The sequence below is a fragment of the Diaphorina citri genome, unplaced genomic scaffold (genome assembly GCF_000475195.1).
Source record: "Diaphorina citri unplaced genomic scaffold, Diaci psyllid genome assembly version 1.1 scaffold1075, whole genome shotgun sequence".
Classification (NCBI taxonomy): Eukaryota; Metazoa; Arthropoda; class Insecta; order Hemiptera; family Psyllidae; genus Diaphorina; species Diaphorina citri.
In genome coordinates, this window is record NW_007378504.1 from 17454 (window position 1) to 45435 (window position 27982).

Below are 27982 nucleotides of genomic sequence, written 5' to 3' on the forward strand. Positions count from 1 at the left end.
AGCACGTCAGAATCTATCATGTATGGATAAGAACACTTTCTTTTTTTTAATTCCAGTTTAGATTGGGGTTTATCAAGTTTAATCTTGATCCAATCCGATAAGCTACCTACATACAAAATCAAAGACATGACTTAACACATCCGCTTGTTTACCGTACATAAGACATACCTAGGAATATATCCTATAACGCGCGAGGAGGACTATTTTGATAAATTTACTACTGGAGATTCGTTATTATCCGTTTCCAGGTTTTGGAAAAAACGAAACAATTCAGGGCGTCTGGAAGAACAACAAAACAAAACATGATATTCACAGTCAAACAGCTAAGTGAACTCAAGATTGAAGTTCAAAGTAAAATATCAATCAACTAAGTGAAAACATTCAAGTTTAAAAACTGAACAAATCAAACAACTCCGGGAGATATATAACGCAAGAATGAAGAAATTACATCGACTAAATGAAGCATATTCAAGTTAAAAATGAAGGGATTTCCTCGATTGAAGAGACAAACTAACCACCCCTGGAGCATGCTGACAATAAGTATTCGAACCACTGGATATGATATACTGTTGTACGGATAAAAAGCTAAGTAGACAAAAATACCTTGTAGCCAGCTTGGTTAACGTAGAAGGATATGTCGTCCTGACTTGTAAGCTTTTTTCGCATGCGCCCCCTTTGGTGATTTTCTCATTTTTTCCACGCCCCCCCTACCTTACCCAACCCCCTCGGTATATTATTTTTACCTATGGGTTTTATGGAATAACAAAACGAGAATTTGAAACTTTGCGATTTTTTTTTATATATATATGTATATTCAAGTACCTAAGTAGGTTACCTGTTTATAGGTTTTATGAAATAACAAAACGAACCAACCTCAGTGCCTCAAGCAGTTAGCGCGGGAGGAATTTCAGAACTGGAGGTTTATAGGAAAAGCTCGCGCCCCCCCTGATTTGTCTCCACCCCCCCCCAGTTTGAGAACCTCTGTTTTAGGTCAATGGTTTGATTCTCGTCCGGGGCGAAATTTATCCTGAACAGATAAGGTTCTCTCTCGGAATAAGACTGGCTATCTCTTCTCTCTTGGATTTCGGGATGGTAATACCTACCTCAGTAGTTACACTTCCACCTATCAAACCTCTTTGAAAAATCTTATCTTTTCAGACAGTAAGATGGGTTACTATTTTACACAAGTTATGTTTAGCAATACATACTTTACGTGTCCAGGGTCACCAAACAAATCACTATTGAACTTGATACAGCCAGCCTAGCTAGCTTAGTTGGTAGTGCGTCTGCCTTGTAAGCGCTAGGCCGCGGGTTCGATTCCCGCCCAGGGCGGATTTTATCCTGATGGGATAATCTCTGATGAGAGGCATACTACGGGATGGGCATGCTACGACACAGGCCACAAGCGTCTAATGTAGCAGTTGTTCCATTGCTACGAAATAAAAACGGCGGTGGGACACTCATCTTATTAAAAAAAAAAAAAACTGATTTTACAGTCTGGAATTTAGCCAGCCACGATATTTAAATTTGCTGGTTCCCAATGGGTCACTCAAGTTAAGCAACATTGCGCGTGGTTGGTATCCGGACAGGCGACTATCTGGACAATCGCGTGTTTCTGGCTTTTCCCGGCCTCACTCTGGTTGGGTGAGGCTAATATGAGGCGGGTACAACCAGTATCTCAGCATGTATTGAAATCAACCAATCAGATTGCTCAATCCAACAACTTAACATGAACTATATTTAACCCCAGCCGGGGTCCATGCCATTGCAGACCCAAATAGTATTTTCCTTTCCAAAAAACTGATTACACAAAATTCAACTGATTGGCCATAAGGAGTGCGAAAATTAGCTGACTGACCATAAGGCCATATGCAAAACGGCGGTTTACATCGTTAGGCGAAAGAAAATTTCGGAAAAGTCGTACCATTTTCCAGTAGTCGGAAAACCACTTTCGGGATCATAAAACTCAACTGATTGGCAATAATGAGTACGATTCCTGTACTACTGGAAAATGGTACGACTTTTCCGAAATTTTCTTTCACCAAACGATGTAAACCGCCGTTTTGCATATTGCCTTATGGTCAGTCAGCTAATTTTCGCAATCTTTATGGCCAATCAGTTGAATTTTGTGTAATCAGTTTTTTAGGTATACCCGGTTTAGTATGGGCGTGGTCACGCCAAAACTAGAGGAAACGAGCTTCAAAAGAGGGGAAATTTCGAAAGCAAAATATAATTCAACTTGAGTTTGTCCCTTCCCCTCAGGTAGGTACATAATATTGTCAGTTGATATCATATCAGATGGACAGGTGGTAAAATAATGCACTTGTGTGTTTGATTTGATTCCAGTCAGTGGACGATAGAAACACAGCAGATCTCTGGTGGGAGAATGAAGTGAACATACCTCATGCACTCACATATGATAATCTTCCTTGTACAGAAACAAAGAGCTTATGAACTTGGACACTTTATGAACAGAAAATGAAGAGCTTATGAACTTTATGAACTGAAAATGAAGAGCTTATGAACTGAAAATGAAACCAAGACCTGAACTTTCAGACAAACTTTTATATTAAACCAGACATGAAATCGGCGAAAAAGATCATTTCAAGGGACTTTTCAGACCTGGCATTATAAATGAAGTAAATAAGACGTATGAACCTTTAAGAGATAACCTTTTTCATGGAAGCTCGCCTGGTAAACAGGAGGGCGTGGGTTCAATCCCCACCGAGGTATGGAATTTTAAAAATACAAAGACCTGAACTTTCAGACAAACTTTTATATTGAACCAGACATGAAAACGGCGAAAAAGATTCCTAGCATTATAAATGAAGTAAATAAGGCGTATGAACATTTAAGAGATAACCTTTTTCATGGAAGCTCGCCTGGTAAACAGGAGGGCGTGGGTTCAATCCCCACCGAGGTATGGAATTTTAAAAATCATATAACCTTCGATTTGAAAAGTGTCTTTCGTTTTGGTCCCAAACGCTCCCTCTATGTTATTTCTTACTCTGAGTATTTTCCTTTCGGAAACCGATGGCGTGCCATCTTGGATTTCCTATGGTTTAGTATGGGCGTGGTCACGCCAAAACTAGAGGAAACGAGCTTCAAAAGAGGGAAAATCTCGAAAGGAAAATACAATTCAACTTGAGTTTGTCCCTTCCCCTCAGGTAGGTACCATAATATTGTCAGTTGATATCATATCAGATGGACAGGTGGTAAAATAATGCACTTGTGTGTTTGATTTGATTCCAGTCAGTGGACGATAGAAACACAGCAGATCTCTGGTGGGAGAATGAAGTGAACATACCTCATGCACTCACATATGATAATCTTCCTTGTACAGAAACAAAGAGCTTATGAACTGGGACACTTTATGAACAGAAAATGAAACGAAGACCTGAACTTTCAGACAAACTTTTATATTGAATCAGACATGAAAACGGCGAAAAAGATTCCTAGCATTTTATAAATGAAGTAAATAAGGCGTATGAACCTTTAAGAGATAACCTTTTTCATTGAAGCTCGCCTGGTAAACAGGAGGACGTGGGTTCAATCCCCACCGAGGTATGGAATTTTATATCAAAATAAAAATTTGATTTTTTTTAAAAGAGGTTTGACAGAGGGAACTGTAACTGCTATGGTCTTATCGTCCCGAAAACGAAGAGAGAAGGAAGACAGGATAGGAGAAAGCCAGCCGTTCCGAGAACGAACATTATCCCATCAGGATAAATTCTAATGAAAAAGTTCAAAGAGTTGTGACGTCAGATTTCACGTCAAAATGCGCAGAAACGCTTGCGCACAAACATACGAAGCGGGAGTCATGAATTATGACGTCATCGCCTACGGGAGTGTATGCCGTGACGTCAAACTTCACGATTTACCGGTATTTATTAAATTGATTTATCTCGGGATCTGGAAGTCGTAGAAGAAAAAGAAAAATTCCGTTCTTCCTTATTTTTCCTGCTCTATGACTTCGAAACATCACCCAAGTAAGCGCAACTGATCTATTTGCTGGTTCCCGATGGTTCACTCAAGTTGAGCAACGTTGCGCGTGGTTGGTATCCAGAGACAATCGCGTGTTTCTGGCTTTTCCCGGCCTCACTCTGGTTGGGTGAGGCTAATATGAGGCGGGTACAACCAGTATCTCAGCATGTATAATTGTATACAGCGATCTTAAACCTTTTTTTCCCCCCTCATAAGGTGGGCGATAAAAGGCACCATACTCCCCGAATGGGTGATGAGTCAACACAAGATCATAGACACCCGTTGAAACATTTGCAAATCGAAATTCGAGTGCAATTTATTTTCTTTTACCGTGGGATTCGAACGCGGGACCTTCTGAATGAAAAGCAATCAAGATTCCATTGCAAAATTCTTGCCAACTCTGGGATTCGAACCCGGGACGTTCTGCACGACAAGCATGTTACCTCCTGACTATCTAGTCTGAGGTAAAGGTACTAGTCGACCCAATGCTTTAGCTCTGAAGTTTGACACGGCTGATGCTTTCTTTGCTCTCCCTCGCTGTGAACTCTGAGTAGAAGTAGCACGGCTGAAACAAAAATAAGCGTTGTGTTACTCCAATTTATTTTTGAGTCGAGCCAGTCTAATTTAATTAGCTTGGAGGGTAGAACGTCTGCCTTGTAACCGCAGGTTCGATTCCTGCCCAGGGCGAACTTTATCCTAAACAAATAAGGTTCGTTCTGAGAATGGCTGGTATTCGCCTATCCTGTCCTCCTTCTCTCTTCCATTTCGGGACGATAAGATCTTCGTTGTTTCAGTTCCCTCTATCAAATTTCTAAAAAAAAGCTAGTAACTTGTTAGCTTGAAATATAGAGCTTCTGTCTTATAAGCGTAAAGTCGCGGATTCGATTCCCGCCCGGTACGAATATAAAAAAAAATACTTAAAAAAAAAAAAAAAAAAAAAAGTGTTTCACAAGGTTCACTCAAGTTAAGCAACATTGCGCGTGGTTGGTATCCGGACAGGTGACTATCTGGGCAATCGCGTGTTTCTGGCTTTTCCCGGCCTCACTCTGGTTGGGTGAGGCTAATATGAGGCGGGTACAACCAGTATCTTAGCATGTATCATTGTATACAGCGATCTTAAACCTTTTCCCCTCTCATAAGGTGGGCGATGAAAGGCACCATACTCCCCCAAATGGGTGATGAGTCAACACAAGATCATAGACACCCGTTGAAACATTTGCAAATCGAAATTCGAGTGCAATTTATTTTCTTTCACTGTGGGATTCGAACGCGGGACCTTCTGAACGAAAAGCAATCAAGATTCCATTGCAAACTTCTTACCAACTCTGGGATTCCAACCCGGGACCTTCTGCACGGCAAGCATGTTACCTCCTGACTATCTATTCTGAGGTAAAGGTACTAGTCGACCCAATGCTTTAGCTCTGAAGTTTGACACGGCTGATGCTTTCTTTGCTCTCCCTCGCTGTGAACTTTGAGTAGAAGTAGCACGGCTGAAACAAAAATAAGCGTTGTGTTACTCCAATTTATTTTTGAGTCGAGCCAGTCTAATTTAATTAGCTTGGAGGGTAGAACGTCTGCCTTGTAACCGCCTTGATCAAAACTAGAGAATGAATCCAGATGATCCTCTTCCATTGGATCTTCCATACATTGTAGAGCTAGAGGGGGGAGATAATAAACAATATAGGGGGAAGATAATCCGGCTTGATCAAAACTAGAGAATGAATCCAGATGATCCTCTTCCATTGGATCTTCCATACATTGTAGAGCTAGAGGGGGGAGATAATAAACAATATAGGGGGAAGATAATCCGGCTTGATCAAAACTAGAGAATGAATCCAGATGATCCTCTTCCATTGGATCTTCCATACATTGTAGAGCTAGAGGGGGGAGATAATAAACAATATAGGGGGAAGATAATCCGGCTTGATCAAAACTAGAGAATGAATCCAGATGATCCTCTTCCATTGGATCTTCCATACATTGTAGAGCTAGAGGGGGGAGATAATAAACAATATAGGGGGAAGATAATCCGGCTTGATCAAAACTAGAGAATGAATCCAGATGATCCTCTTCCATTGGATCTTCCATACATTGTAGAGCTAGAGGGGGGAGATAATAAACAATATAGGGGGAAGATAATCCGGCTTGATCAAAACTAGAGAATGAATCCAGATGATCCTCTTCCATTGGATCTTCCATACATTGTAGAGCTAGAGGGGGGAGATAATAAACAATATAGGGGGAAGATAATCCGGCTTGATCAAAACTAGAGAATGAATCCAGATGATCCTCTTCCATTGGATCTTCCATACATTGTAGAGCTAGAGGAGAAGAAATAATAAACAATATAGGGGGAAGATAATCCGGCTTGATCAAAACTAGAGAATGAATCCAGATGATCCTCTTCCATTGGATCTTCCATACATTGTAGAGCTAGAGGAGAAGAAATAATAAACAATATAGGGGGAAGATAATCCCGCTTGATCAAAACTAGAGAATGAATCCAGATGATCCTCTTCCATTGGATCTTCCATACATTGTAGAGCTAGAGGAGAAGAAATAATAAACAATATAGGGGGAAGATAATCCGGCTTGATCAAAACTAGAGAATGAATCCAGATGATCCTCTTCCATTGGATCTTCCATACATTGTAGAGCTAGAGGAGGGAGATAAAACAATAATAATAGTAAGTACTTAGGTAGTTTATCATAGACACATACATCGACGGAATCTCAGAAGACATATGCAGCCACGGGAGACAAAAAAAGTAAAAAAATAAACTATAATAGAAAAATAGTACCTACCTAGATGAGGAAATTGGATTAATGTACTGAACACGTTTGCCAAAATCAGATAAACCGTTTGAGAAATACGTATAGGTGTTGAAATAAACTGACAAACTAAAGAAAAAACCATAAAAATGAGCGAGTTAAAACTCAGAACTCCCTTTGGTTCGTTTTCGTTCTATAATTCGACCGACTTACCATAAAAATGAGCGAGTTAAAACTCAGAACTCCCTTTGGTTCGTTTTCGTTCTATAATTCGACCGACTTATACGTACCTAGTTTCTGTCCTGCATATTGCTGACTGATATGCAGTAGTTCCTTGCCATATTTATCAAAGTTAGCCTTAGTAACACCCTCAATCTTCAGCATGTCTTCTTCACACTCAGGTAAGTTCTGTGATATTAGTCGTACCGCCTGCAAATAAAACCATATTAGAAAAAGATGAGATTTCTTCAAGAATATGTGATGGGCAACCCTTTTAACTTCTAAAGCTATATCAAGCTTTTATGTATAATGGAAAAATGGCCAATTTTAAAATATATCGACATTTTAAATACGTTCGTAGTTGTTTTCAAATGCTTGGAGTTGACTATTAGGTCATTTTGGGTAAGTTCTGTGATATTAGTCGTACCGCCTGCAAATAAAACCATATTAGAAAAATACGAGATTTCTTCAAGAATATGTGATGGACAACCCTTTTAGCTTCTAAAGCTATATCAAGTTTTTATGTATAATGGAAAAATGGCCAATTTTAAAATATTTCGACATTTTAAATATGTTCGTAGTTGTTTTCAAATGCTTGGAGTTGACTATTAGGCCATTTTCCCTACACTTTAAATATGAAGGATCATTTAAGCAACGTTGCTCGCGGTTGATATCGGAGTGGGTGACCGTGAGGGCAATGCTGGCTTTTCTCGGTTCCACTCAGGGTGGGTGACCTTCATAGGTGTAAAACCCTCGTCACTAAAAACCCTAGAAGATTGCAATGCGAAGTTCTGGGTTAGAAATTGTCGATGAATTTTATTATTATCATTTTCATCCTTTAAACACGATACAAAAAGCTAGTAAGAGTAGTGAGACAAGACAAGACATACCTGTATATTCAACACAGCTGAAGCACCAATCCCCATACTATTAGCTAAGCTCCTCACAGTATCCATCAACTCTGTATAGCAATCATTCATTTTCCCAACACTTTAAATATGAAGGATCATTTAAGCAACGTTGCTCGCGGTTGATACCGAAGTGGGTGACCATCGGGGCAATGCTGCTGGCTTTTCTCGGTTCCACTCAGGGTGGGTGACGTTCATAGGTGTAAAACCCTCGTCACTAAAAACCCTAGAAGATTGCAATTCGAAGTTCTGGGTTCGAAATTGTCGAAGAATTTTATTATTATCATTTTCATCCTTTAAACACGATACAAAAAGCTAGTAAAGAGTAGTGAGACAAGACAAACCTGTATATTCAACACAGCTGAAGCACCAATCCCCATACTATTAGCTAAGCTCCTCACAGTATCCATCAACTCTGTATAGCAATCATCATGGATCTTCTTAATCTCGGCACTCATCTTCTGGGGACGATTACTGGTACCGGTTGAGCTACCTGCTCCACTAGTCGACACTCGCGGCTTCTTATCCCCGAATGGGAACATAATCTTGATCCCGGATGTGTTGTTCAGAAGCAGATGGGCTTTAGGGCCAATCTGAAAATAGAAAGATATCAATCTCAGAAGAAGAACTTGATACTATTGTATGTAATTATGTATCAATGGCTAAACATAACTCAAGTAAGATGATATTTATAAAGGATGTCTAAATTAAATAAATTCATTAATCGTAATAAGTTGGCTTTTTCCTATTTTCAGTCCCCAGACACCACCAGTATAATAAACGCCCAGGAGATCCTGTGTTTATAAACAAATGGTGACCGCTTTTTATATTAAATTTTATTCAGGTACAAATAAATAGAAGCTACATTTTGTGTCTACAACAGGCAAAATAAATTCAATTAATTTTATCTATTTTTCAAACACGTTAACCTCTTAGAGATTTTCTAGCTAAATCCCCTTTAAATAATTCATAATAGATTTATAAAATCATGAAAAAGAGATTTGTAAAATCATGCATGATAGCTAGATGAAGGAAAATAGAAAGAAATAGAAACTCTGATAGGAACGGATTAGGTAGAGGTAGAGAAGATGAGATTTCATAGACTGTTGGGGAGCACGGTTGGTCCAGTGGTAACGCGCTTGCTTGCCATGCAGAAGGTCCCGGGTTCGAATCCCACCATCGACAAAAATTTGTACTAGGATTAGGTAGAGGTAGAGAAGATGAGATTCCATAGACTGTTGGGGAGCACGGTTGGTCCAGTGGTAACGCGCTTGCTTGCCACGCAGAAGGTCCCGGGTTCGAATCCCACCATCGACAAAAATTTGTACTCGTTATTTATAAACAAACGGTGACTGACCGCTTATTACATTAAATTTTATTCAGGTACAAATAAATAGAAGCTACATCTTGCGTCTTCAACAGGCAAAATAAATTCAATTAATTTTATCTATTTTTAAAACACGTTAACCTCTTAGAGATTTTCTAGCTAAATCCCCTTTAATTAATTCATAATAGATTTATAAAATCATGAAAAAGATATTTGTAAAATCATGCATGATAGCTAGATGAAGGAAGATAGAAAGAAATAGAATAATATCAGGAAAATCATTTAATAGAATCAATCAAGCCAGTCTAGTTAGGTTGGAGGTTAGCGATCCCACCCAGGTTGGATTTTATTCTAAACATAGGAAGTTTGTTCTTGGAACGGCTGACTTTCTCGTATCCTGTCCGTCTCTCTTCGATTTTGGGATGAAAAAACAACACTTACCACAATCCATCACTTTCTTGTTGGCACTGCCCTTGAATATAAGAAATAGAAACTCTGATAGGAACGGACTAGGTAGAGGTAGAGAAGATGAGATTTCATAGACTGATTTTACAGTCTGGAATTTAGCCAGCCACGATATTTGAATGGAGGAGTTGGAATCGGGAAAATATTATTAATAAAAGGTCGATTCCTACGTTAAAAGTTGTGAAAAATCCGAATCTGAGGTCAAAACTCCGAAAAAGTAGCTTTAAAAGGTCGAAAATTCAATTTTTAATTGCTGTTCTATGTCCGTCTCTCTTCGATTTTGGGATGAAAAAACAACACTTACCACAATCCATCACTTTCTTGTTGGCACTGCCCTTGAATATATCTGCTATGTGAGTATATGTATAGTTCTTATTCCATCCTCCCTCCCCTGGTAACCCACAGATATTGTCAGTCAGTCTGTCTGTCCCCATAGAAGGACTTATCCAAACCTGGTCGACCTATATATCAAATTAAAGGAAGATCCAAATCCGAAATCCATCACGCTGATCGCTACAACTTTGCTCTCTGATTGAAAACAATAAAATGGTAAGTTGATACGAAGATAGATTAATCAGCCTAGTTGGCTAGAAAGAAAGCGCTCCTGCCTTGTTGGGGCTAGGTCGACGGTTCGATTCCCGCCCATGGCGAACTTTATCCTGAACAGATAAGGTTCGTTTTCGGAACGTCTGGCTTCGTCCGTATGCTATGACACAGTCAGTACTTCAGAAATTTAACCTAATCATAGATCTTTCCTTCTTTATATAAACCATGTATAGGATAAACTCTATATTTTCTTGTCCATTTAGGAAAAGGACATACACTGGACATTGGACATGCTACAACACAGACTACTCACCACTCGGGCACAGTTATCGCATCTCGTGTCTTCATTGGCCTGGCATGCCTCTCTGTTGAACTTCTCACCAAAGTAATGCAACTGCAGTGCACGTCATGATCGCTACAACTTTGCTCTCTGATTGAAAACAATAAAATGGTAAGTTGATACGAAGATAGATTAATCAGTCTAGTTAGCTAGGAAGAAAGCGCTCCTGCCTTGTTGGGGCTAGGTCGAAGGTTCGATTCCCGGCCATGTCGAACTTTATCCTAAACAGATAAGGTTCGTTTTCGGAACGTCTAGCTTCGTCCATATGCTATGACACAGTCAGTACTTCACAAATTTAACCTAATCATAGATCTCTACAAGAAATCATGTATGACAAGAAATCTACGTGATTAGAAAATAATCATGTATGACAAGAAATCTACGTGATTAGAAAGAAAATCCTATTGAAGACAAATATCCTATGATTAATTGGTATTCTGTACTTTTATTTGGCAACCAGCCAGAGGCTGGCAGATTGTTTATGTATGTTTTTAAAAATATAGAATCTCTTCTTCTTTCTTTCTTGTCCATTTAGGAAAAGGACATACTATCGACACTGGACATTGGACATGCTACAACACAGACTACTCACCACTCGAGCACAGTTATCGCATCTCGTGTCTTCATTGGCCTGGCATGCCTCTCTGTTGAACTTCTCACCAAAGTAATGCAACTGCAGTGCACGTCTACAGTCTGTAGTGTTCTCACAGAATGATACAATGCGCTGTAGATTACTCCTATGGACCTGCTTCGTCTCGCGGTTTCCATCGCTGACTGATGACAGAGATAACGGGATTCGAGTCAAAGAAATGGTCATTTATATTAAGTAACAGTGCTCATTTATACTGCTCAAAATATAAATCTCAAAGAAAAATAAATAGTTCCGTAGGACATTTCTTAGCACCCCCATACCACGGCTGGGATCGAACCCAAAACTTCTTGATCTTTACATTCTCGAGGACTACAACCATGGCGGAACGTTCAGAGAAGATACTTTGCTGTGTTCTTCTTCTTCCTCGGCTCTTCCCGTGCTCAGACCGGGCCGAACTTTTTTTTTGGAATTTTTTTCAAGTCCAAAAATTTTATATCTTAAAATACTCCCCGTGTAATAAGGAATCATATAAAGTATGAATAGAAAGTAAAAATTTCGATTTTTTTTCGAAGTTCGAAGCAACATTGACTTTGGTTGATATCTGGATGAGTGACTGTCCGATTTTTACCAAATTGGTTACAGTGCATCCTTGGACCATACCGGGATAGCATACCAAATTTCATCGACTCACCATTTACACTGAGTGACTCACCATTTACACTGAGTGACTCACCATTTACATTGCGTCTTCTCAATGCCCAGCTGATGCAGCACATCATTACGTACTCGTGGTGTTGCCGTAGCTGTGAGCGCCATTAGCGGCACACCAGGGTATTCATGCCTCAGTTGTGCTAGACGCTTGTAGTCAGGTCTGAAGTCATGTCCCCACTGTGATACACAATGCGCCTCGTCAATAACAAACCGGGCGAGGAGATGACGGGAGTAGAGAGAGGAGAATAGCGAGCCGATCTGAGCGGACGATGCGATCTTCTCTGGGGTCAGATAGAGGAGTTTGATACCTGGGGAATTGAATTGTAGTTATAAATTAGTACTTCTACCCTAGGATTTCGTTAACGCTTATGGTATTCAACCTGTAAAATTGAAAATAATAGAACAGAAAACATGGGTGCAGACATTAAAAACAGGACATAGCACACGTAGAAAATCTATGTAGATTGAAAACCTGTAGACGGGAACACACACCTCAGGTAGATAGGTGGGTTGATGTGAAGCTTTAGCAGTGGTACATAAGACATAACTGAATGTATAAGCACAGGATAGAATTCAATCTAGGAATAAAGAAGAGATCTCCAAAAAGAAGAAGTGCAAATTTAATCAATTTATTTAATTTGGTTATTTGAATTTTTCTCCATGGGATTAGGAATTGCGATGTTCGAAGTAAAATTGTACCTCTTCTCGCCCATCTGATGAAAGGCCTGCTACGACACAGACCACACGAGTCCAATTTAGGATCACTACGAAAATCATTTCACACCCAGGACTCAGGATTGAGCTAGACCTAGGTTTTAACTCACGTGGTTGTTTCTGTGCCAAATCCTTGAAGATCAGAGTCCCGTCTGTATCCCCCAGTATGTAAGCAGCAGGAATATCCAGGGATTTGAGCTTCTCTGTTTGATCCACTATGAGGGATCTTAGTGGTGATATCACCCAGGACTCAGGATTGAACCTAGACCTAGGTTTTAACTCACGTGGTTGTTTCTGTGCCAAATCCTTGAAGATCAGAGTCCCGTCCGTATCCCCCAGTATGTAAGCAGCAGGAATATCCAGGGATTTGAGCTTCTCTGTTTGATCCACTATGAGGGATCTTAGTGGTGATATCACTATGGTGACACCAGAACAGAGGAGAGCAGGGAGTTGATAACATAGGGATTTGCCGCCACCTGTAACCACCGGGGATTAGGAGGTGTTAGTTCGAGCACAAGTCAGCGTAAACCTACCTCGATATTGTAGTGGTGAAGATCGCCCGGTAGTCAGGAAGGAGTGGGTTCAATTTCAGTCAAGGCACGAAATTTCATCAACTTTGCTAGAAATTTGAATACAATTCATCGTGTAGCCCATATTTATCTATCATGGACATGTGTATTTTACCAGGGAGGTCGTGAATCTTCCTAAACTTTGTGCATCTCTTATATCCTTAGGAAGAGAATTCCATGAATTTTGGACTCGGGATATCAAACCCGTCATGGTAACCCACAGATATCCTGCACTGTTCTCACTATGGCTATACACTCCTCTGTAACATCCTTCACTGATACAGTGCCCTGGGAATTAGGAAATGAAATATTGTGTTAAACATGAAATAATAAATCCTAGCCACAAATTTCGTTCTCCAATCAATAAACTACGGTAAAATTTTATGGCATGACTTGGACTCGAACCATCAAGATCCAAATCCGAAATCCATCACGCTGATCGCTACAACTTTGCTCTCTGATTGAAAACAATAAAATGGTAAGTTGATACGAAGATAGATTAATCAGCCTAGTTGGCTAGAAAGAAAGCGCTCCTGCCTTGTTGGGGCTAGGTCGACGGTTCGATTCCCGCCCATGGCGAACTTTATCCTGAACAGATAAGGTTCGTTTTCGGAACGTCTGGCTTCGTCCGTATGCTATGACACAGTCAGTACTTCAGAAATTTAACCTAATCATAGATCTTTCCTTCTTTATATAAACCATGTATAGGATAAACTCTATATTTTCTTGTCCATTTAGGAAAAGGACATACACTGGACATTGGACATGCTACAACACAGACTACTCACCACTCGAGCACAGTTATCGCATCTCGTGTCTTCATTGGCCTGGCATGCCTCTCTGTTGAACTTCTCACCAAAGTAATGCAACTGCAGTGCACGTCTACAGTCTGTAGTGTTCTCACAGAATGATACAATGCGCTGTAGATTACTCCTATGGACCTGCTTCGTCTCGCGGTTTCCATCGCTGACTGATGACAGAGATAACGGGATTCGAGTCAAAGAAATGGTCATCTATATTAAGTAACAGTGCTCATTTATACTGCTCAAAATATAAATCTCAAAGAAAAATAAATAGTTCTGTAGGACATTTCTTAGCACCCCCATACAACGGCTGGGATCGAACCCAAAACTTCTTGATCTTGAGGACTACAACCATGGCGGAACGTTCAGAGAAGATACTTTGCTGTGTTCTTCTTCTTCCTCGAGCAGGCGTGGAAGTACTTTGATTGTAAAACGAGCCGCTAGTTACGACTTCCTTGGCGTTTGCAGCACTACTCGTGTGATCACCGAAACGAGAGTTGTACTCGGCACCAAAATTCGACACCTGGTTTGTTTCGAAGGAATGATCGAATTTACTATCCCATTCACTGTTGCTCTTACTACCACATTCATTGGTACTCGTACTACCCCATCCATACCACGGCTTGGATCGAACCCAAAACTTCTTGATCTTGAGGACTACAACCATGGCGGAACGTTCAGAGAAGATACTTTGCTGTGTTCTTCTTCTTCCTTTTATATTAAGTAACAGTGCTCATTTATACTGCTCAAAATATAAATCTCAAAGAAAAATAAATAGTTCCGTAGGACATTTCTTAGCACGAATGTGTTGTTGGCGAAAGTTGAGATGTGGTTGTTCGATGTGTTTAGCCCTGTAAATAAAAGGAGAAAATATTAGTGTTAGACGTAAAAATGCCGAAAAACAATGAAACTCTGTTTCGTGTTAATATAGGCCGGGCGGCGCTTCGAACAGACCGGGCCTGAAATGAGGTCGGTGTTTTTCGTCAGCCTCTCAATCAGCCCTAGCTAGGGTTATTGCTTTTGCTGATATTTCAGGCTGGTATCCTCCCTGTTGAAAGTTCCCCAGCCAGACTCTTTACTGTTTTCTTATTTATATCATGCTGTCAGCAAAAACTAAGGTCCCACTATTTCAACAATATTAGAGAGTATACTTACTAGCTATGAGTTTCTGTTGTCTCAGCACATCCTGATAGGCGTAGAATAGAATACAATGTGAACTCTTTACTGTTTTCTTATTTATATCATGCTGTCAGCAAAAACTAAGGTCCCACTGTTTTCAACAATATTAGAGAGTATACTTACTAGCTATGAGTTTCTGTTGTCTCAGCACATCCTGATAGGCGTAGAATAGAATACAAACAATATTAGAGAGTATACTTACTAGCTATGAGTTTCTGTTGTCTCAGCACATCCTGATAGGCGTAGAATAGAATACAATGTGATATATCACCATCTCTACCAGCTCTGCCTGACTCCTGATAATATCCCTCTATAGATTTAGGCAGGGAATAATGTACCACAAATCTGACGTCAGGTTTATCCACACCCATTCCGAACGCTATGGTAGCACATACCACCTGAAATATAAAATAATCAAATACATATAAGATGGTGAAACGAAGAATTCCTTAATTAAAAATCTGGTGTGAACATCACACGACTTTCTATTACATATTATGCAGAATACGTAGGTATTTGAAAAGAAAATAAATGTGCCAGCCTAGTTAGCTTAGTTGGTAGTGCGTCTGCCTTGTAAGCGCTAGGCCGGGGGTACCGTTCCCGCTCGGGGCGGATTTTATCCTGATGGTATAAGGTTCATTCTCGGAACGGCTGGCTTTCTCCTATCATGACTTCCTTCTCTCTTCGATTTCGGGACGGTAAGACCTTAGGAGTTACAGTTCCCTCTGTCAAACCTCCTAAAAAAATGAACGGCTTGGAATTTTAAAACTCTGAATTTTCTTAGGGATAGGATAGGGCCATTTCCCGAACCTTCCATAACAAACGCCGATCAATCTCAAAAATCTCTCAAATTATTTAGCGGAGCTTTTTCACAACTTTTGTGGATATCACAACATTACAAAGTGCCTCCTTTGCAATCAATTTCCATATTTCAATAATCTTTTTACACTGGTAATGTCGCCACTGGTCGCTTCCTTTGCAATCAATTTCCATATTTCAATAATCTTTTTACACTAGTAATGTCGCCACTGGTCGCTACTCGAATCAAGTAGCTACTCAATTGTCCTCACAAGGGTGAGTGCACCCCGAACTTCAAGCACAGAGCCAAAAAAACCTCGGCCCCGCCGGGAATCGAACCCGGTCCTCCTGCGTGCAAGCCTAGTGTGATACCCACTCGGCCAAGGAGGAAAGATATGTTTGAACATATGAAGTAAATTTCTCTAATTTGTTTGTTTGTTTCACCATAAATCTTACACAGTTTGTCCGATTTTAATAAAATTTGGCCTCAAGTGTTTAACACATAATGTCAGTTTTTTCATTAGATTTTGGACTACATCAGACTTTAAAGAGCTCCATACTCCATACGAACCTTTCTTTCCGAGTGAGTTCTACAGTGTTTACTGAACCACTAGTTATTTTCCCTCACAGCAAAACCTTCATGAAGGGTTTGTACCCTTACGGTCCGATTCGAGGGTCCAATAGAAGTCCTTTTTTTATCTGCGTGAATTCTGCAGTTCATAATAAAAGGAGTTCTTCAAATACTTACCTTGATATAAGCGTTAACTATTTCCAGTTGATTAGTAACTAATTCATCCACCAGGTATCCTTCCAGTGTTAGTTTGTGTATTCATTAGATTTTGGACTACATCAGACTTTAAAGAGCTCCATACGAATCTTTCTTTCCGAGTGAGTTCTACAGTGTTTACTGAACCACTAGTTATTTTCCCTCACAGCAAAACCTTCATGGAGGGTTTGTACCCTTACGGTCCGATTCGAGGGTCCAATAGAAGTCTTTTTTTATCTGCGTGAATTCTGCAGTTCTTAATAAAAGGAGTTCTTCAACTACTTACCTTAATATAAGCGTTAACTATTTCCAGTTGATTAGTAACTAATTCATCCACCAGGTATCCTTCCAGTGTTAGTTTATGTATAAGACGTTCTATGTCCACTCTATCCCACGACTTGCCTTTACCATGTAGTGGAAGCTTATCATGACCTGAAAGAGGAGTAGCATAAAATCAAATAACTACTTACTTAGACAGGGTGTATCACGTTTAACATCGCTTTATGATACACCCTGTAAACGACAGCACCTTAAAAAGGTGGTTTACAAATAATATAAGGAAAATCATTTAATAGAATCAATGAAGCCAGTCTAGTTAGGTTGGAGGTTAGCGATCCCGCCCAGGTTGGATTTTATTCTAAACATAGGAAGTTTGTTCTCGGAACGGCTGACTTTCTCCTATCCCGTCCGTCTCTCTTCGATTTTGGGATGAAAAAACAACACTTACCACAATCCATCACTTTTTTGTTGGCACTGCCCTTGAATATATCTGCTATGTGAGTATATGTATAGTTCTTATTCCATCCTCCCTCCCCTGGTAACCCACAGATATCCTGCACTGTTCTCACTATGGCTATACACTCCTCTGTAACATCCTTCACTGATACAGTGCCCTGGGAATTAGGAAATGAAATATTGTGTTAAACATGAAATAATAAATCCTAGCCACAAATTTCGTTCTCCAATCAATAAACTACGGTAAAATTTTATGGCATGACTTGGACTCGAACCATCAAGATCCAAAGCCGAAATCCATGGTATTCAACCTGTAGAATTGAAAATAATAGAATAGAAAACATGGGTGCAGACATTAAAAACAGGACATAGCACACGGAGAACAGATAGTAAATGGACTCAATCAAATCTATGTAGAATAATATATGTAGATTGAAAACCTGTAGACGGGAACACACACCTCAGGTAGGTAGGTGGGTTGATGTGAAGCTTTAGCAGTGGTATGTGAAGCTTTAGCAGTGGTACATAACTGAATGTATAAGCACAGGATAGAATTCAATCTAGGAATAAAGAAGAGATCTCCAAAAAAGAAGAAGTGCAAATTTAATCAATTTATTTGATTTGGTTATTAGAATTTTTCTCCATGGGATTGATTAGGAATTGCGATGTTCGAAGTAAAATTGTACCTCTTCTCGCCCATCTGATGAAAGGCCTGCTACGACACAGACCACACGAGTCTAATTTAGGAAACAATTCCTAAAGTAGATCACTACGAAAATCATTTCACAACCAGGACTCAGGATTGAACTAGACCTGGGTTTTAACTCACGTGGTTGTTTCTGTGCCAAATCCTTGAAGATCAGAGTTCCGTCCGTATCCCCCAGTATGTAAGCAGCAGGAATATCCAGGGATTTGAGCTTCTCTGTTTGATCCACTATGAGGGACCTTAGTGGTGATATCACTATGGTGACACCGGAACAGAGGAGAGCAGGGAGTTGATAACATAGGGATTTGCCGCCACCTGTAACCACCGGTATAGCACCAGGATAGAGTAGGTAAGTACTCATCTGGAGTTCTTCTCACAGTAATTATTCAGAAGCCGTGACAATGAGAAAGAAAACACCTACCAACACGCTCATTTGTGACAGCTTTTTTCTGAAGCAATTTTTCATTATTGTGGCTTCTGAACTAGTACCCTTCTCTCATGTAAACTAACCCACTTGAGGAATGGAACCCAGAGTGTACTTACCTACTATGTGACAACAAGTCAGCGTAAACCTACCTCGATATTGTAGTGGTGAAGATCGCCCGGTAGTCAGGAAGGAGTGGGTTCAATTCCAGTCAGGGTATGAAATTTCATCAACTTTGTTGTAAATTTTGAATACAATTAATAGTGTAGCCCATATTTATCTACCATGGACATGTGTATTTTACCGGGGAGGTCGTGAATCTTCCTAAACTTTGTGCATCTCTTATATCCTTATGAAGAGAATTCCATGAATTTTCGACTCGGGATATGAAAGCCGTCATTCCAAACTGCACTTATTAAAACTAGAACTTTTACCTGTAGGCATAAGTACAAAACAGTCATGACCTAACATGGCAGCATTAATAGTTTCCAGCTGATTAGGCCAGGGTTCAATTCCAGTCAAGGTACGAAATTTCATCAACTTTGTTGGGAATTTTGAATACAATTAACAGTGTAGCCCATATTTATCTACCATGGACATGTGTATTTTACCAGGGAGGTCGTGAATCTTCCTAAACTTTGTGCATCTCTTATATCCTTATGAAGAGAATTCCATGAATTTTCGACTCGGGATATCAAACCCCAAGTCAGCGTAAACCTACCTCGATATTGTAGTGGTGAAGATCGCCCGGTAGTCAGGAAGGAGTGGGTTCAATTTCAGTCAAGGCACGAAATTTCATCAACTTTGCTAGAAATTTGAATACAATTCATCGTGTAGCCCATATTTATCTATCATGGACATGTGTATTTTACCAGGGAGGTCGTGAATCTTCCTAAACTTTATGCATCTCTTATAGGTATCCTTATGAAGAGAATCCCATGAATTTTCGACTCGGGATATCAAACCCATCATTCCAAACTGTACTTCTTAAAACTAGAACTTTTACCTGTAGGCATAAGTACAAAACAGTCATGACCTAACATGGCAGCATTAATAGTTTCCAGCTGATTAGGCCGAAACTTGTGAAGACCAAATGTTCTCCTGAATACACTCTGCAGTTGTTCTGAATGATCAAACCCGAAACCTGCAATGAAATCGGGGGGGGACATTTACTAAGATGGTATAGTGAGGTGAGAAACACACAACTCATGTCAGAACTGAACCTTTCTCCTGTCCTGTCCTTTTGTTCCATTTCTGGACTGTAAGACCTCGATTGTTATAGTTCTCTCTATCAAAGTTCTTTGGGGGAACACACAAGTTAGTGATTTTCATTAAAAAAGTGATGTTCACTATTATAAACAGTTTTTGGTGTAAAATGTCATATTGCCCTCTGAACAGGCAAAAACAAGTCTTCTTTTGTAACATCAAGTGTTTTTTTTTTACAACAAAGATTGCTATACCAAGGTTCCACTGTACTTATAGCTCTTGTTGTATAGCACCAGGAGAGTAGGTAAGTACTCATCTGGAGTTCTTCTCACAGTAATTATTCAGAAGCCATGACAATGAGAAAGAAAACACCTACCAACACGCTCATTTGTGACAGCTTTTTTCTGAAGCAATTTTTCATTGTTGTGGCTTCTGAACTAGTACCCTTCTCTCATGTAAACTAACCCACTTGAGGAATGGAACCCAGAGTGTACTTACCTACTATGTGACAACATTAAATAAGATGGTATAGTGAGGTGAGAAACACACAACTCATGTCAGAACTGATCCTTTCTCCTATCCTATCTTTTTATTCGATTTCGGGACTGTAAGACCTCGATTGTTATAGTTCTCTCTATCAAAGTTCTTTGGGGGAACACACAAGTTAGTGATTTTCATTAAAAAAGTGATTTTCATTAAAAAAGTTATTTTCATTAAAAAAGCAGTACTGTTTGTGGAAAGATCTCATTCAAAAAATATTGTCTAGATCGCTTGCTTGACATTGGAAAAATTTCGTGTTCTTAGAAATTCTGCCACAAAACTTAACATTAAATAAGATGGTATAGTGAGGTGAGAAACACACATCTCATGTCAGAACTGATCCTTTCTCCTATCCTGTCCTTTTATTCGATTTCTAGATTGTAAGACCACAATTGTTATAGTTCTCTCTATCAAAGTTCTTTGGGGGAACACACAAGTTAGTGATTTTCATTTAAGATTAAGCTTAAAATAATAAGCAGTACTGTTTGTAGAAAGATCTCATTCAAAAAATATTGTCTAGATCGCTTGCTTGACATTGGAAAAATTTCGTGTTCTTAGAAATTCTGCCACAAAACTTAAAAAAAAAAGAAGACAAAGCATCATTATCAAATGAACACCCTATAACTGCACATTACCTCCATACTGTTTCGTCGTCTCATTATGCTGTAGAATCTGTTCCTCACTCATAAAGCTAGGCGGTGTATTATCTTCATTGCTCCCTCTACCAGTTGACCCAGAGGAAGCACTATTATACGAGGTAGCAGGCGCGCACAGTGCTTTCCCAGCGGAAACTTTCTTCGGACTCTTGCTGTAATAATCTTTCAATAGACTGGATGCTGAGATCACTTCACTCCCTCGAGCAGGCGCTGATCGCTACAACTTTGCTCTCTGATGGAAAACAATAAAATGGTAAGTTGATATGAAGATAGATTAATCAGTCTAGTTAGCTAGGAAGAAAGCGCTCCTGCCTTGTTGGAGCTAGGTCGAAGGTTCGATTCCCGGCCATGGCGAACTTTATCCTAAACAGATAAGGTTCGTTTTCGGAACGTCCAGCTTCGTCCATATGCTATGACACAGTCAGTACTTCACAAATTTAACCTAATCATAGATCTTTCCTTCTTTATATAACCCATGTATAGGATAAACTCTACAAGAAATCATGTATGACAAGAAATCTACGTGATTAGAAAATAATCATGTGTGACAAGAAATCTACGTGATTAGAAAATAATCATGTGTGACAAGAAATCTACGTGATTAGAAAGAAAATCCTATTGAAGACAAATATCCTATGATTAATTGGTATTCTGTGCTTATTTGGCAACCAGCCAGAGGCTGGCAGATTGTTCATGTATGTTTTTAAAAATATATAATCTCTTCTTCTTTCTTTCTTGTCCATTTAGGAAAAGGACATACTATCGACACTGGACATTGGACATGCTACAACACAGACTACTCATAATAATAATAATAAAAGCATCATTATCAAATGAACACCCTATAACTGCACATTACCTCCATACTGTTTCGTCGTCTCATTATGCTGTAGAATCTGTTCCTCACTCATAAAGCTAGGCGGTGTATTATCTTCATTGCTCCCTCTACCAGTTGACCCAGAGGAAGCACTATTATACGAGGTAGCAGGCGCGCACAGTGCTTTCCCAGCGGAAACTTTCTTCGGACTCTTGCTGTAATAATCTTTCAATAGACTGGATGCTGAGATCACTTCACTCCCTCGAGCAGGCGTGGAAGTACTTTGATTGTAAAACGAGCCGCTAGGCACGACTCCCTTGGCGTTTGCAGCACTACTCGTGTGATCACCGAAACGAGAGTTGTACTCGGCACCAAAATTCGACGCCTGGTTTGTTTCGAAGGAATGATCGAATTTACTATCCCATTCACTGTTGCTCTTACTACCACATTCATTGGTACTCGTACTACCCCAGTCACTAGTTCGATTAGTATACGAGGTACTGTTGTTATTGTCTGTGCTATTATAGGGATCTGATGATCCAAATGTGTTGTTGGCGAAAGTTGAGGTGTGGTTGTTCGATGTGTTTAGTCCTGTAAATAAAAGGAGGAGAAAATATTAGTGTTAGACGTAAAAATGCCGAAAAACGATGAAACTCTGTTTCGTGTTAATATAGGCCGGGCGGCGCTTCGAACTCTTGACGTTCGCGCGCCTCCCGGCACGCTTCATTAATGATGGTCTCAAGATTGAAACGTAAAGGCCGGGAAAAAACTTCGATTCTATAAGGTTGGGAGGGGCCCACCTCTGTGGCTGAGTGGTTAAGAAGACTGAATCTTAAACCGGAGGTGCTCGGTTCGAATCTCGACCGAGGCGGAAATTTTCTGACCTAATTTCCCTATTCCCAGATATGCAATATGCAATATAGGCATGGATGTAAACAGAAATGTACCTTGAAGTAATGCAAAAGAGGTTCCGAAATACAATTTGAAAAAAAGAAAAAAATCTACAAATTATTACATAATTATCTGACTTGTAAATAACCTCAAATTCAGACGAGATTGCAATAGCCCATTACTTACCACTCTGATTTTTACTCATCCGACTTGTTCACCAACAACTGGTAGCTGGCAGCTATGTCTAGCTGGTGAGTTCTAATAAGGAACGTAAAGCGTCCTAGACTGCTGGACGGTGTAAGCAAAGAAAAAAATCTACAAATTAGGTATTACATAATTATCTGACTTGTAAATAACCTCAAATTCAGACGAGATTGCAATAGCCCATTACTTACCACTCTGATTTTTACTCGCTGTCGCCTGTTGAGTTTCCATCTTCTTAATCCTCGCCCTCAGTTTATTCCGAGTCAGTTTCAGCCTAGTTACCATGTCGAAAGCAGACTTGCTCTTACTGAAATCTATCTTAGTAGCACTGGTAAATAATCGGAAGCACAGGTCTAGGATATTGTATTCTAGGGTCTTCAGAACTTTCAGGTGTTTGGGGAGCTCTTGTGGGGTCATCTGTGAAGAGATTGAACATTTATCAGCTAGAAAATAAGGTCATAGGTAATGGTCTTTGTAGAGGTTTGATAGAGGAGGGAACTGTAACAATAGAGGTCTTATCGTCCCCAAATCGAATAGGACAATGTAGGAGCTGTTCTGGGAACGAACCTGTTTAGAAGTTCAGTCTAGGCGGGAATCGAACCCGGGAGTCAAGTTTTAACTGTACGATTTTTTTTTTTCTTCAATTTGTGCGTTTGTTTCACTATAACTCTCCAACGGTTTGTTCGATTTTGACGTAATTTGTCAAACATGTTACCTAATGAATTAATGAACAATAACTTGTATTTCGGACTCAATCAAGATTTTGATAGCACGGTAGGGATGTACATTTGATGTAAAACTTACATCTGCTATGTTCATAGTAAATGAGGGAGAATCACAAATTTCATCCAGGGTTCTCTTGAGTACTGAATCTTGTTTTTCTTTAGTCGGACTAGAAACACTGGAACTTTTCTTTGGGGACTCTGTACTTTTCTTTGAGGTATCTGTAACAACGGAAGGGAACAAATAAAAATTTGATTCACTCACTCGGTTTTTATTTCATCTCAATAAACCTAATCACATAGTAATTAACCTGTCTCGGTGGTGTAGTGGTCAAGATGCTCGCCTGATAGACAGGACGTGGGTTCTTATCCCTTCTAATCTAAATCGTTCTTTTTTATTTATAACAGATATACCACTGACCTGTGTTATCATGTGAAGGATCTTGAAAGAAAGATCTGATATCCCGACTAGATGAAGTTTTGCTTTGAGATAAACTGGTACTAGAAATTGAACTACGTCCACTGGGTTCCTTAGAAACATTTGATATCTTGCTAGAGTCACTAGGGGGATTAACAGGATCATTTTCATTGTTATAAGTCGAGCTTCTACTACTAACCTGTGATATCATGTGAAGGCTCTTGAAAGAACGATCTAATATCCCGACTAGATGAAGTTTTGCTTTGAGATAAACTGGTACTAGAAATTGAACTATGTCCAGTGGGTTCCTTAGAAACATTTGATATCTTGCTAGAGTCACTAGGGGGATTAACAGGATCATTTTCATTGTTATAAGTCGAGCTTCTACTGTGATCCTCTATAGTGAAACTAAAACTTGAAGACACGGCCGGTTTTAATACATTGCTAGTTGAAGATTTTAATGAACACACAACTGGACTTTTTGGTTTGAATTTAAACGTTGAATTACTTGTACTGGGACGAGATGAATTTGAATTAGTTGAGCTTGAAGGAGTTGTGTTTGAATTGTTTGTAGAAACCCTACCAGGTTCTGTTGAATTGATAAAATCAGAAATCTCACTTATTTCATCATTTCCTGTGGATAATGTTGAGTTGTTTAAATTATCTGGAGGTTTACTAGAAGCTGTACTTGTGAGTTGAGAACTTTTGGGAGTATATTTGTAGTTGTAGAAGAAATCTTCATCATCATCATCCTCGAAATTGTTCAAATCAGAAGTTTTATTCACTTGTTTTTCACTGGAATCTCGAAATTGTTCAAATCAGAAGTTTTATTCACTTGTTTTTCACTGGAATTAAGCACTGAAGTATTGGTTCTACTAGATTGAGTTGAGAACTTTTGGGAGTGTATTTGTAGTTGTAGAAGAAATCTTCATCATCATCATCCTCGAAATTGTTCAAATCAGAAGTTTTATTCACTTGTTTTTCACTGGAATTAAGCACTGAAGTATTGGTTCTACTAGTGTTTGAATCACCTGATGTTTTACTCCTTGAACTTGTGTTAAGTTTATTAGATAGAGAAATTTTAGGTTTAAATTTAAACAAACTTTCATACTCATCATCTTCCTCCTATGAAGTATTGGTTCTACTAGTGTTTGAATCACCTGATGTGTTACTCCTTGAACTTGTGTTAAGTTTATTAGATAGAGAAATTTTAGGTTTAAATTTAAACAAACTTTCATACTCATCATCTTCCTCCTGAATTGTTGCATTTTCTTTTCTATTAGAATCCCCAACAGTTGAGCAATTAGGTTCCTTAGAGGTGATGAAAGATTTTGAATTATCTAATGACTTTTTCGGTTGGAATTTCAGAGTAGAGAAGAGACTATTGTTTTGTTTAGAATTTGTTTCATTTTTATTCTCTTCTGTGATATGTTGATGACTTGAATTGTTGCATTTTCTTTTCTATTAGAATCCCCAACAGTTGAGCAATTAGTTTCCTTAGAGGTGATGGAAGATTTTGAATTATCTAATGACTTCTTCGGTTGGAATTTCAGAGTAGAGAAGAGACTATTGTTTTGTTTAGAATTTGTTTCATTTTTATTCTCTTCTGTGATATGTTGATGACTATTTTCATTATTGACATATCTTCTTGAATTAGATTCACTGGAATTGTTCTCATTTTGATTAGCAGTATGATTTACTAGAGGTTTTGTATCATTAACACTAGGAGATTCTTTGTAAGAATTGAAGGATGTTGAACTGCTTGGCTTTGATGTATTGCTCGTGACATTTTGAAAATTGGAACTCTGGTTTCTATTGGTCTGAGCAGTTGATTCTTGATTTAGATTATTGACTGGAAACAAAAGAGAAATGTCAGTAAATTCTGAGTATAAGTGGCAGATTTATTCTTCAATATCAATATCTATTGAGTTTATTGATAGGTACATCAGTCATGGCAAAGCTTTTACAACTGTACATAATTATCTTATTAGGTGCTAATGAAACTTTTAATGTAAAATATTAATTTTTTTATATTGCAAAAATAACTTACCTTGTTGTACTACTTTCTGTTGAATACAGTTGAGTGTTGTGGAAGAAATGTTTTTATACACAACAGGAACTTTTGGTCTAAACATATTGAGGTATCAGTAAACAATAATGCCTGATTCTTGAGTTATCTGGAAACAAAGCATTTGATTGGATGGTCTACAGCTCTACATTGACAACTCTACAAAGCTTTTTTTTTTCGAGTAGAAGTGGCAGATTTATTCTTCAATATCAATATCTATTGAGTTTATTGATAGGTATATCAGTCATGGCAAAGCTTTTACAACTGTACATAAATATCTTATTAGGTGCTAATGAAACTTTTAATGTAAAATCTTTATTTTTTTATATTGCAAAAAATAACTTACCTTGTTGTACTACTTTCTGTTGAATACAGTTGAGTGTTGTGGAAGAAATGTTTTTATACACAAGGTTTTTATTTCATCTCAATAAACCTAAACACATAGTAATTAACCTGTCTCGGTGGTGTAGTGGTCAAGATGCTCGCCTGATAGACAGGGCGTAAATCCAGGACATGGGTTCTTATCCCTTCTAATCTAAATCGTTCTTTTTTATTTATTTATTTTCTAAATCTCTATTCTAAACAGATATACTCCTAACCTGTGTTATCATGTGAAGGCTCTTGAAAGAACGATCTGATATCCCGACTAGATGAAGTTTTGCTTTGAGATAAACTGGTACTAGAAATTGAACCACGTCCAGTGGGTTCCTTAGAAACATTTGATATCTTACTAGAGTCACTAGGGCGATTAACAGGATCATTTTCATTGTTATAAGTCGAGCTTCTACTGTGATCCTCCATAGTGAAACTAAAACTTGAAGACACGGCCGGTTTTAATACATTGCTAGTTGAAGATTTTAATGAACACACAACTGGACTTTTTGGTTGAAACATATTGAGGTAGGTATCAGTAAACAATACTGCCTGATTCTTGAGTTATCTGGAAACAAAGCATTTGATTGGATGGTCTACAGCTCTACATTGACAACTCTACAAAGCTTTTTTTTTTTAAGACTAACCTACCTAATGGCAGGGTTTACCTACTCACAATAGAACTTCAATATAACAGAATTCATGGAGGAGGCTGATTTGTTCACTATTATAAACAGTTTTTGGTGTAAAATGTCATATTGCCCTCTGAACAGGCAAAAACAAGTCTTCTTTTGTAACATCAAGTGTTTTTTTTTTACAACAAAGATTGCTATACCAAGGTTCCACTGTACTTATAGCTCTTATTGTATAGCACCAGGATAGAGTAGGTAAGTACTCATCTGGAGTTCTTCTCACAGTAATTATTCAGAAGCCGTGACAATGAGAAAGAAAACACCTACCAACACGCTCATTTGTGACAGCTTTTTTCTGAAGCAATTTTTCATTGTTGTGGCTTCTGAACTAGTACCCTTCTCTCATGTAAACTAACCCACTTGAGGAATGGAACCCAGAGTGTACTTACCTACTATGTGACACTTGGACTCTAGTTAGTCCATTCATTTTAAACAATATTGTCTCATCTTCACCTATCTGGCTAGAACTTATCTAGCTTTTAATGGCTGGGACTAGAATCTGAATCTAAGCTATGACTGTGGTCTCGGTTATGTCTTAAGTGGGACAACTTACCAGTGGTTACAGAATGTGGGTATTTCTAAGACATGACCAATGAAGTCGGTATCTGTCTTAAGTGGGACAACTTACCAGTGGTTACAGAATGTGGGTATTTCTAAGACATGACCAATGAAGTCGGTATGAGCCATTTGGTCAGATTATTGAGAAAATTGGTAGAAGAAGGGTTGAACACTGAACATAAAGTATTAATAAAATCCACTCTGATAATCTGATTTTTTTCTTTCTTCATTTCTTTTTTTTTTTACTTTTTTTTCAAATTTTCCCACCATTTCTAAATAC

The 27982-nt window shown here is 38.8% G+C and overlaps 2 protein-coding genes and 1 long non-coding RNA gene across 3 annotated transcripts in view; 2 read left to right on the forward strand and 1 right to left on the reverse strand.

Annotated features, from left to right (window-relative positions):
• LOC103514057 (uncharacterized protein MCAP_0864-like) overlaps positions 1 to 2532 on the forward strand; it is a 19970-nt gene extending 17438 nt beyond the window's left edge. The window contains exon 6 of the mRNA XM_026827116.1: positions 2347 to 2532. Coding sequence (XP_026682917.1) covers positions 2347 to 2454 — 108 coding nt within the window. The 3' untranslated portion in view covers positions 2455 to 2532. The remainder of the gene's footprint in view (positions 1 to 2346) is intronic.
• Positions 2533 to 3024: 492 nt separating this feature from the next.
• LOC113469431 lies at positions 3025 to 3479 on the forward strand. Its single transcript, XR_003392851.1, has 2 exons — positions 3025 to 3167; positions 3253 to 3479. It is a non-coding gene; the product is annotated as an uncharacterized LOC113469431 (long non-coding RNA).
• Positions 3480 to 6325: 2846 nt separating this feature from the next.
• LOC103514064 (Bloom syndrome protein homolog) lies at positions 6326 to 27940 on the reverse strand. The gene is made up of 23 exons (XM_026827111.1): positions 27773 to 27940; positions 26063 to 26189; positions 25452 to 25864; positions 24892 to 25137; positions 24339 to 24704; positions 24016 to 24142; positions 23677 to 23816; positions 23064 to 23289; positions 21820 to 22368; positions 19565 to 19702; positions 18258 to 18449; positions 17421 to 17573; positions 16980 to 17125; positions 16894 to 16930; positions 15332 to 15577; positions 13936 to 14117; positions 13365 to 13435; positions 9980 to 10074; positions 9665 to 9753; positions 8254 to 8476; positions 7866 to 7891; positions 7047 to 7185; positions 6326 to 6529 (listed from the first exon to the last, which is right to left on the reverse strand). The coding sequence occupies exons 2-23, from the start codon at positions 26145 to 26147 to the stop codon at positions 6363 to 6365; spliced, it is 4056 nt and encodes a 1351-aa protein (XP_026682912.1). The 5' UTR covers positions 26148 to 26189; positions 27773 to 27940; the 3' UTR covers positions 6326 to 6362.
• Between the last annotated feature and the right edge of the window lie 42 nt (positions 27941 to 27982).

Coding starts and splice junctions, on each gene's coding strand:
- LOC103514064 (XM_026827111.1), bottom strand. CDS start 26,147: ATGTTTAGACCAAAAGTTCCTGTTGTGTATAAAAACATTTCTTCCACA. Junction 13,436..13,935: donor GCGATAACTGTGCTCGAGTG/GTGAGTAGTCTG, acceptor CCTAATTCCCAG/GGCACTGTATCAGTGAAGGA. Junction 7,892..8,253: donor AGCTAATAGTATGGGGATTG/GTGCTTCAGCTG, acceptor GTATGGGGATTG/GTGCTTCAGCTGTGTTGAAT.